Raw genomic sequence first — 12,288 nt, forward strand, 5'->3', positions numbered from 1 at the left:
TCGAAGCGGTTCCACACACGCTCCTACTATTCAAACCCATTACAAACGGTGCCGTGACACCTCTCTGGCAGCTACACTTCCCGGTCTTATTGCATTGCTTTTTTTGTAGTGTTCTTAGTACCGTCCAGCATTTTAATTAGGTACGTGGTAGAACGCATTACTTATGGACTAGGAAACTCAAGTACTCCTTAGTTTACGTAGATTCAGCTCGACCTCGGAATTTTATCCCAGACTTTAGATTTCGGGTACATTTTTGGATTTTCACGACATGCACCCAATTTTATACTTGCGATTCTAACTTCTCCCGCATGATGGGAAACTAAAAAGTCAATTATTGTATCCATACTGGACGGCATTAAGTAATTGTACGAATGTAGGGTCAATTAAACCAGTAATTTTTTTAAGTAATTGTACGAATGTAGGTGTAAACGAAAACAGTAATTTTTAAAAAAAATTATATACAAAATTAATTTCACTTTTATTTATTTACAATCACGGGCTCGATCTTTCCTTAATCAGACCCAATTTTACATGGAAAAGGGGACTTGACTAAATTATCCGGTGCCCAGGTTTTTGTTAATTATTTTTCTTGCGGTAGCCCGGAAGGGACAGTTCGAACCCACGAATCCGTCAACGAGATGAAGATAAGTCTTGAGATCGTGGCATGTGGCAATGTTGATGCCACTCAAGTACGGCGAGTCACGGCTGCTCAGTCGCAGCTCGCAGCCAACATCGGCGTAGACCCATTGTCCTTCCACAAGCTTCTGAACCCATCCGCCAAGACCCGCCGCAACGTTGTTGACTTGAATATTGTCTGAAAACTGACTCTGTTCGTTATTTTCTATGACGAATCCTGGGACTTTGGTAATGAGATCATCGGAGTTGACAATGCGCAAGATTTTGGTGCCTTGCTTCTCCAGCTCACACCTGAAGCTCCAGTTCCCGACTCTCGGCCCCGCGAAGGAGATCACGGTGACAAGGGCCGAGTTTTCAAAAGTTTTTTTGATGTCGTAGGCGGCGACAGTAGCCAACGCTGCCCCAAGGGAGTGGCCGGTGATGGTGAAGCTCAACGGTTCATTCCCGTATTTTTCCAGGATTCGTGATATCTCTTGTTTCAGCAGAGTTTGTAAACTTGGCCGGTTTTCAAACGTGGAGGTGTATAAACTCAAAAATCCACTCTCCACCATCGGTACCTCCGAGTCAGGATCGGGATAACCGTCGGAATCAGAACCGTGGTGGGTGTTGTTGGAGAGGGGAGTTAAGGTTGCCCTCAGATTTTCTAGCCATTCGAGACAAGTCACCGTGCCACGCAATGCAATGACCACGTCCCGTCTCCCCAGCCTGGCAATCTCTTTCTTGTTCTGGCAAACCGCCACATAACCGATCCAACTGGACTGCAAGGCCATCCAGGATGGCATCCATCGGGGCAATCGAATCCCCGAATTAGCGGTCAGATTCCTACAAACTCTATAACCCGTTTCCCTGAATCCCGACTCACTGAGCAGGTCTCTTTTAGGGTAACGACAAGTACCACAGAATGGAGATGAAACGTCCAGATTGCAGGACTGGTAAGTGGCCTCGACGAAGTTCCCATAACGAATGATCTCGCGTCGCAAGTTTTCGTCGAGTGGGTCGAGCAGTCCTTCCCAATTCTTGATCCCCTGGTACTCCCTCCACCTCTTGCCAACCTTGGCTGGTTCCATCAAGGCCAAGTTCTTGGACCCATCATTGCTATCTAAGAAACCACATTTTAAGTAATTTTGCTGGCTTAAACTAATTTTCTTGGTGGGTCTCGTATCAGTGACAGTGGGGTGCTGAGTTGTGACATTCGATGAGGTGCATGGCCGTACGCATTTAATAGTCGAAATCCGCATGCCTGCCTGATTTTTGCAAGGAAGCTCAAAAATGGGGTAGGGCAGCGTAGTGGGGTGAGATAATATAATTCACTTTGTGTTTGAATTTGCAAGAAAATGGAGAGGTTGGAATTGGCCTTTTATAATGACAATAAAGGGTGCGTCGCGTGGAATGAGAATATAGTAGGAACGCAAACTTAGGTTACTTAATTTCATTCAAATTTTGATTGATGCTGACATTTTACAGCTTTTCATATTGTTCATATATGATTATTATTTTTTAGAATGACCGATACATGATTTGTTGTGTGCCTATACGTACATACTTATTTTGTATTTGAATATTTATTAAAGTTTAGTTTTTTGGTAAGAAAATTTCAAATATAATCTTTCGTTTTAATAATAATTAAGTTAAAATATACTCAATATTAGTATCGTTTGAAATCATGAATAAAATTTATTTCTCAATTTCAAATCATTTCATATCAATATAACTTTGATGCTTAAATAGTTACCTTGTTAGGCTCATGCATTAATGTATATATTTATATACATAACGTGCACAAATTCAAATTAAAGTTCTATTCGTTCAAACAATAATAATAATAATAAAATAAATCAACTGAATAAAGTAAATAATGACCAAAATATTAAAAGAAAGTACTTAGTACAAGAAGCAAAATTATATCAGCACCTATAGAAAAACCTTCTCAGAAGAGAGACATGGTTTGATTTTTCAGCTCCCAAAATAAATATAGATTTTATTTATTTTAAAATTTGTTATATATTATATATATATATATATATATATATATATATATATATATATATATATTCCAATTTAATTATCATTTATAGTTTTTTTTATCACTTTTAAAAAATATCATACTAATTTTATTATATTCTAACCTCAAGCATAATATTTTTTTTAAAAAAAAATTCTATTATGTTGTGTAACATACATTGGACAGATTTTTACGCGAGTTGACTTCATAATAAAATTTCATTCTTTTGAACATAATAAATAAAAATATATATTTCAATACTATATGAAATTTACCCAAAATCGATTTTCTTAAGAAGTATCCAATCCAAACCAGATATGTCTCATATTCTGACATTTTTGTAAGTACCAAAAAGGAAATTTTTTATTCTTTTTTAAACCTGCGATTTCATCTATAAGAATTGAGTGTTAGTCGTTTTACCAAAAATTATAATTGATGGTAATGATGAAACTCAAAATTTTTAAATAATTCAATCATCACGTATCGACCTTTTTCTTAAAAATACAATTATTGCACCAAAATTATCCAACTCTCAATAATTTCTCTCATTTAATTTATGGAAATCGAACATGTGACGTTGACTCGAATATCAATTGTATCCAGTTTGTCATTTTGTCAAAAGTTATAACTGGTGATACAACTGTAATTTAAATATTTTAAATTATTCAGCGACCCAAATACCACGTGTAGATCACTCTTCAAAGTGAAATTCCTCGTATAAAAATGATTTTCTCATTGTTGTTCATAAATATACACTTCACAAGTTTTTTTCATTATTATTACATGTAACTTCACTTTGGTTTTATATCTTTCAAAACTATAATGTTTTTAATTAACTCATTTATTTAAAATAATTTATTATGCATTTAATAAGTGCATTTATACTTATATCACAAATGATTATTCAATCTTAAAATTTAAGAATATGATATTGATGATGCTGGTTAAGTATGCATGAGTGAGAGTAGTACTGTGATGAGTAATTTATTGGAAAGTTCTCGTATGTCAAGCTGCTGATGTTGTTCCGCTTGAGTTAGTTGACTAGGAGTACCGTAAAAGAGTGACGATAGATCTTAATAGGTAATATTGTCTTTGTTAGGGACATGACCGATGGTAGAGAAAGGGTAAGGCTGATCTCTAAAAGATATAAGACATCACCAGTAGATAGACACGCAGCTCCTTTGACTCATAAAATTAACAACCAGACCTATTAGCACTCAAGTAGGTGCAGTCTGTGCTGCCACAAGTATAATGAAATAAATTTGCGCCTTGTATAACACCTATAGCTTTTGGCCTAGTGGTAAGTGCTTGATCTTAACAATTGTATCAAAGTTAAAGCCACGAGTTCGATTCATATTCATTGCAAGGAGTGCAATTATTGGGAGAGATATTGTTGATTGTATTATATGTCCATGCTGGAAGAACGATCGAACCGTGGTGCTTGAACTGTTGTACGGTTTAAAATATTTGAATTGCGCTGTTACCACCAACTATAATTTTGATAAATTGATAAAAATTCTATCCTACAGATGACCTCATTGAAACAGTGACATGTATTCTATCCTATTGAAATTCGGAAATAGGAAATGTCAATAAGTCGTTGTGACAATTCTTAAAGCTCTTGATTTTATTTAATGCGTGAAACCTCACATTTCGAAATTCTAACAATCAAGTTAAAAAATACTTATACATGAACTATATATAGTTTTGATATGCTACACATATACTATACACACTTATTTGAATGTCATGTTTCATCACATTCAATAGATAATGTTACCTCATTGGTGCTCACATAAGTGTATACGATGAATATGCATCACATAAAAATATATCAAAATTGAATTTTATTCTTATATATATTTCGAATCCTATATTTTTTTGTCCTGCATTTTCAAAGTAACATTCAATTTTCATCCCACAAACACCAAATGAAAATTTTAAAAATATTACTGTGTTAAAACGAAAATTTTCAAAAATTATAAAGGTGAATGTGATTTTAAGATCAAAATGAACCATATTACCTTAACCATGATTGTGAAAAGCATATTGTTGGGATTAGAAACTCTACGGTCTTCATTTTTATGATAACTAAATTTATTATTATATTTCTATTATATTTATTCAAATGTGAAATTACTAACACAAGATGGAAGTTGAAATTCGACTTTAAACAAACTGAAAATCTGGTGAGCTTCAGTTTTTCGATGATATCTCACAGCTCGGCGACAAAAATGACCAGCCGCAAAATTGACTCAAGAATAAACTCTATTTGGAATAAGTCGTATTTCACAAAACTTGGACAAATCGTATGTTATATAGGCAAATTAATGGTGCAAAACCAAACTGATTGCAATTAAAATAATAATAAGTTTGGAATTAGCAGTTGTGATATTTTGGTCAGCCTAATCAGCTCAGTTATTCAAATAATGAAGCTAATATGATTATCTACAAATCATATTCACAAGTCGAGTAGACCTCATCGGTTTGATTTAGCCTAATTGACAAGCTCTAAGTATTCCGGTCAGTGAAGTAACTCTGGGACTAACGAGGCCAAATGGATGATCAATCTAACTTACGAGCCTAACTATCAGCGGACCTCAAACTAATTCAGGCTTGGTAAAAGCATCCTGCAAGGCGGAAAAGATTGTTTTAATGTTACAAACTGTCCAAAATCTTCCCAAACAGTCATATTTTTGTGTCTAACATATATAACATTCTTGGAGCCTATACATACATCATCTTGAAGATCAAATACAAGTTTGGTAGGAGACTCAAAGTATGAGCAGCATACGTGAAATAATTAGCTAGAATGAGACCAAGCTCAAGGATAGGGATACGTTTGATATATACAAATATTATAAAAATCCTCACACACATGAGAATTGAGCTTCAAAGTTTAGATGAGTGAGTCCTCACAGAAAGACGTTAGAGATTGTGTCTGTAGTATTGACAAAAAGATGTTAAAAATTATGCGGATTGTGAGGTTGCGGCCTACAATCGAGAGGTTGCTAGGAGTTTCGATTAGGCAATGGATAAGTCCTAAGTGAGAATGGGTTTTGTAAAAGGAGTTGTATAACTCAAAGTCTTCTGGTGGATCATTCTTTAGAGAAAAAGGATGAATTAGGAGTTGTTAATCCCCGAACATCTCTAAACAAATTTGTATATATTTATTTATTGCATTTATTTGCTCGCTATCGTTTTTAATATCTATTGTCAAAACATTTTATGTGTTATTCTAATATCAAAATATTACATACCAAATATTTGATAAAATGCTTCAACCAAACCATTTTTACATTCAATTTGCATATCTTTTAAATGTTTTACTAAAATTTTTAATCGATTTTTACGAAAGATTATTTTGAACGTCTTCCGCTTGATTTGAAAATCAAACTTGATTTAATTCATCGGTGTTCAACATTTCATAAACCAAATTATTGTAGCTCGACGATTATCTCTCAATTGATCATATCACATATGTTGGCCTTTGGCAGAAAAGTAAAGCTACTTTTGGACAAATACTTATAAAACATTTTTATAAAAGTCACTTTTATAAAAATGTTTTAAAAATTATTTTAAAAATAAATATTTATTTGAACAACTAATTTATATTAGAGTTGATGAGATTTTTGGTTATTCTAAAAACATAAAAACAAAAAAAACAACAACAACTCTTAATTGTTTTTTAAAAACTTTACTTAGAGAACATTTTTTGAAAAAAATATTTTTCGAAAACGTTTTACAAAAATTTTATCTAAATATATACTTTAAGTTTTTTCAGTTATAAAAACTAAAACGTTTTTAAATTATTTGTCTACTGAAGTCTAAGCTTCTTTGGTCAATGATTAATAAAACTGCTTAAAATTTCATATCAATTGAGGATGTAAAACAATTAACAGAAAAGGAAATAAAAATCAGGGGTTGTAAAATATGAAATAAACAAATTTTATTTTATATACATAAAATATGTAACTATGAAAAAAAATAATTGACAAGTACGTGTATGTATATGATAGGCTGACTTATGGATTTAAATGGAGAAAACAAAAGATAATTTAAGTCAGAGTAACACAAAAGGATCAAAAAAATTTAAAAAGCCATCCATTTAAAATGTTATTATAATTAATTTTATCTCTTTCTATGAACTGTTCTCGTAAGCTCTCTAAAAAAAAAGTAGGTATCTTGTGATATGGTATCACAAATATTTATCTGTGAGACAGATCAACCTTAGTGACCTTTAGCATAAAAAATAATATCTTTAGCATAAAAAGTAATACTTTTTCATGGATGATTCAAATAAGAGATCCGTCTCACAAAATACAACCCGTAAAACCGTATCACACAAATTTTTGTCCTCTGAAAATATGTGCCCGACGGGATGGAGAGTAAAGCTTAAAAAGTCAATGACGATAGCTGACACCGAAGGCAATCTATTTTACTTCTGTATTCCAATGACATCTCAATACCCATTAAAATTACTTTTTTGGTGGCAATCATTATCTTTTCTCTTTTATATGAAGGAGCATTGATATTTTTGTACAGTTTAAAAATATTTGTATCATTTTTGTTAGCTATAATTTAAAATATTTGTATCGTTCTTATTAGCTACAATTTTTTGTAACTTATATATATTTGATCCTACGACATTTGTAGTTATTTATGAATTATGATCACTATAATCTTTCAAGGATTATTTATATAAAACATTTGGGACCATTGATTCGTTTAAGGTGCAATTGGGAAGATATATTTGAAATCTTTGATTTCGATTATTCTTATTGTTTATAATAAAACAATAGATCAAATCTTAAATTTAAACATTTTTTATGTTGGGTGCAATAATTGTCCTTGCTTGGTAGAGCGATCGAACCGTGGTGCTTGAGCTGCTGTGCGGTTTAAAAGATTTGAGGTGCACCATTACTACTAGCTATAGCTTTTGGTAAAACGGTAAGCATTCGGTCCTACATTTTATTTATACACTAATAATAAAAAATATGAATTACAAATGACATCATTTTTGGATGAAACTGAAATACATTTTATTAACATGAAATACTGTATAAACATGTAAGGAATGTATTTGAAGTTAATAGTATTACATCTCTAAACAACAAAAACACATTTGAAAATCATCAATTCAAACACAAAGTTATAAAATTGCATTCACACATATGATACGCACGAAAGCGTGCGAATGAGACTGGTTATAGTTTTGATATGTTGGACACTCACTGTGCAAACTTATCTGAACACCGATGCAATGACACTCAATAATATAAGGGATAAAATAGTAAATGAATTATAAATTCGACTTGTTAACAACCCTACAACGAGCACATGCATGCTGCAAGTGCATAAGCGCCCCAGGTGTTCTTTCTCAAGCTTTCCATATTAGGACTGTTTATTGCATAACGTAGAAGTTAAATGGTCACTTGGCACCGAAGGGAATATTGTAATGTTGAATTGTGTTTATAGGCACGAGGTTGGTTGGGATAAAACTAGGTTATAGAACATGCCCTTTTGAAAGATTCTTAAATTACTTCAAAAAAAAAAAGCACAAAGACAAAGCCGAAAATAATCCTCATTTTATGTGAAAAATCATCACATTTGACTTAAATTCTACAAAGAAAAAAAGATGCAAGATTTTCGTCAAAAAATACAGAATGTTTTATTTTCGAGTATGAATTTTTGGGTCCGTTAATCCACAAAAATAATAAAAACTTGCAACTTAAATGATTCACACAAAATGCATGTCACATATTGTGCATGTGAGCATTTGTCACATTTGAGCAATCTATTTCTTTTTCTAGTGTCGAGTCCGATGGATTTTCGTAACACTATGTTAAATGTTTCGTTAAAGCTTGTTCCATGCAAGCTGTAACCTTGAAACAAACCCTAAGAATTAGGGTTCAGTTTTTCTTTCAATAATTCGATTTATGGTAGGTATTTAAGGTTTTATGTGAATGTTATATTTTTTTAATATAATGAATTAGTTTTCTCGTGTTTGATAAAACGTTTTTGATCATGTAATTATAATTTTTATTTTTTTAACAATTCAATTTTTAAAAAAATGAAATTAATATCACAAGATGATTATTTTTTTATTTATGACGATTGAGTAATATTTTAAGAGAATGCGAAGCTTAATTTTTTTTAATGATGCATAGAAATCAATTCGTTCGATTGAGAGGGTTATTAATTTAATTATTAGGACACTCACTAACATTAAAAAAAACAATTATGGTATTTTTGAAACCTTCATAACCAGTGCAATAAGAAAATCATATTTATAATAGAAAAGAAAATATGCTCAATAATTACTTTTTTTAATTATTAGGACACTCACTAACATTAAAAAAAAAAAAACAATTATGGTATTTTTGAAACCTTCATAACCAGTGCAATAAGAAAATCTTATTTATAATAGAAAATAAAATATGCTCAATAATTACTTTTTTTAATTATTAGGACGCTCACTAACATTAAAAAAAAAATTGTGGTATTTTTTAAACATTCATAACCAGTACGTACAATAAGAAACTCAGATTTATAATAGAAAAGAAAATATACTCAATAATTATTTTTCCTATTTTATTTTGTTTTTATCCACGTGCATGTTTCTCACAAATTACCATAAGTTTAATAAAAAAAAATATTGTATGATGAATAATTTAAGTCAATATAATACTGTTTTCTAGCTAGCCACGAGATTCAAAATTGATTTGTGCCAAATGAGATATTAAAACAAGCCATCTTTAAAGCAACGCAAACTAGTTTTTATAAAAATAGAAATAAAAGAAGAATAATTATTTCACATGAATGTCATGAGTATTAAATTTAAAATGTGTTGGATGAAGTTTGACAAGGAGATGATTCAAATTGTGATATTAAATTTACATGTGTGATATATCCAGGGGCGTCGCCAGAAGATTTTAATCTGGTGGACAATATTTTTCGAACTACATAGTTAATTTAGTTTTTATACCACGTCCTAAAACATATATCACATATTTTATTTTATCCTTTTAAATGTCTGAATTTCTTCCAAATAGAGAAAATACTCTGAAATGATTTTGTTTCAATAATAAAATTGACATAACATATAATATTGTGTCATATAATTAGTTACATGCACGAATTCAGTCTTAAATGTTGTGCAGAGTATTTTGAAAGTATAAAATATAATAGGTTAGAAAATAATATAGTTAAATGGAATACGTTTTTTAAGTGATAAAAATTGAAGTCATAAATAATAATTATGCTGTGATATGATTAGTGAATTAAAATATATTTTGAAAAAAATTAAGATGTAAATATCCGTTTTATTTTCAAAAGGAGAAAAATATTTACGAAAATGAAATCCAAATATAGCTAGCTTTCAATTATTTTCAGAAAGATATTAAGAAAATTCATTTTGATATATGAACAATTAATAAATTATTATATATGTAAGACTTGAAGTTTTCTACTTTATAAAAAGTTATAGCTGTTGTTAATGATATAACTATAATATTTTAAATTGTATAACAGCTCAAACATCGACGGAGCTTACCTTGGCCTGCCCACACTTGCACCGGTAAAGCTAGAAATTTGATAATACCCTGGCTACAAATTTTCTTAACAAAATATAAAATAATAGATGTCAATTAATTTTATAGAAATTAAATTTTTTGCCCAAGATCCTTTTTTTTTCTGGAACTCCTTACTTTTCGACTTGGGCTAGAACAAAGATCCTAGCGCTAAACATCACATGTTTCGTCTCCTAGCATGGACATTTATTGCATCCCGACAATCATCATTACAATAATTATATTCCTTGTAATCCATGATAATTGAACATGTGACATTGATTATGATACCGATTTTAAGACTGAGTATTTATCGATTTACCAAATACTTGGAGGATCGACGGGTGACACTTGAGCTGCTGTACAGTTGAAAAAAAAAAAAGTTGTATCATACAATCAACTTATATATTTTGATTAAACGACAAGTGTTCGATCTTACTATTTTTATTATAGCTAAGATCATGTATTCAATTCTCATATATTACAAGATGCAATTATTGAAAGATAGATTGCTGAGATGCAATTATTGATTCTATTAGGGAGCAATCGAAACACGTCGCTTGGACTATTGTACAATTTTAAAAAATTGAGTTGCAAAATCGCCATTAGTTAAAATTTTGATAAATAATGATTTATTCGGTAAATAATGATTATAATTTAACTCCAAAATTTGATTTTACCCTCACATTAAGTTATTATTTCATCCATTTACCTTATCTATTAATTAATATTAAACAAACACATTTATCTTTATAAATACATTGATCAGTACCAGAATTTACTTAAAATTTTCATAAAGATATCTAATAGGGAAGAACGAATTCTCGGCAAATACTTGTCAACTTATTTATGAGCCATCCTTCCACCAAATAAATTCTACATTATAATACTTAAATTCCAATAATCATGAGTGAAAATTCACAAAATATTTAAATATCATTATTTATACTATGAAAATTTTTGTTTATTCAATATAAAACTAAAGTTTGAATATTTTTAAGGTCCCAATTTTTTTAAAAAAAAATTTACTGTTTAAATATTGATAATTTGAGGGATTTTTATCGTACCCCTTCAATTTCTAGGCCATATCTATTGTGTATATCGGTTATAGTTAGAAATAAATCAATTTCATTAATACTTTTGATTTATTAAAATAAATTTTACTCAAATAAAAAAATTCATAAAATGGGCTTGTTTATGGCCGATGCAGCGGTTCGGGCCCTTCGATATTTGGGGCCGTACAGATTCATTAATTTGAGAAAAAGAAAAATAATTTGATTGACCTTCCCAATTGTATTTTATTGCGATACTATTCCTCTTAAATGTGTGCATCGATGCATATATTACGTGTCTTTATAATCTAATTAATTAGAGTTATATTTAAATAGAAGTAATATTATAGTCATAACAATTAATTATAAGTCATACTGCAATTTGAAATGAGAGAATGGAAAACAAAAAAAACAAACAAACAAACAAAGACGTTATATTTTTTTTTCTATAATCCACATTAATAATAAAAAATAATAAGAGTAATTTCATGTAAGACGGTCTCACGAATATATATATGTAAGACGGGTTAACTCGATCCATATTTATAATAAAAAGTAATATTTTTTACTAGTGCATTTGACACCTAATCAAAATGCAACTATCATCTTCGCATTGTAGTCTCAAATTCTAAAGAGTTTTCAAAAGATTTCGATTCTCACGTACATGATTTTGACGAGGAATATAATTTTTTTAATCAACACAAAAATTTTTGTGAGACGATCTCATGAGTCAATTTTATGATATAGATCTCCTATTTAATTCACCGGTGGAAAAATATTATTTTTTATACCAAAAATATTAATTATTATTGTAAATATGAACAAAATTGACCCGTCCTACGGATAAAAACTAGTGAAACTATTTGACAAGATACCTATTAATCTAATGGTGTACAAGTGTCGAGGATAAGTAGTTTGAATAATAATTAAGATAAGATACGTAATTTGTTGGTTGTAGCATAAAATATGGTATGTCGTACACTACAATATTTCATCTATGAGTGAGTCTCATGTGTGAATCTTAATC

General features: G+C 30.4%; 1 protein-coding gene across 1 annotated transcript; it reads right to left on the minus strand.

Annotated features, from left to right (window-relative positions):
• Positions 1-518: 518 nt before the first annotated feature.
• LOC142527456 (phospholipase A(1) DAD1, chloroplastic-like) lies at positions 519-1,932 on the minus strand. The gene has a single exon (XM_075632269.1). The coding sequence runs from the start codon at positions 1,872-1,874 to the stop codon at positions 555-557; it is 1,320 nt and encodes a 439-aa protein (XP_075488384.1). The 5' UTR covers positions 1,875-1,932; the 3' UTR covers positions 519-554.
• Between the last annotated feature and the right edge of the window lie 10,356 nt (positions 1,933-12,288).

The sequence above is a fragment of the Primulina tabacum genome, chromosome 15, assembly GCF_025594145.1.
Source record: "Primulina tabacum isolate GXHZ01 chromosome 15, ASM2559414v2, whole genome shotgun sequence".
Classification (NCBI taxonomy): domain Eukaryota; kingdom Viridiplantae; phylum Streptophyta; class Magnoliopsida; order Lamiales; family Gesneriaceae; genus Primulina; species Primulina tabacum.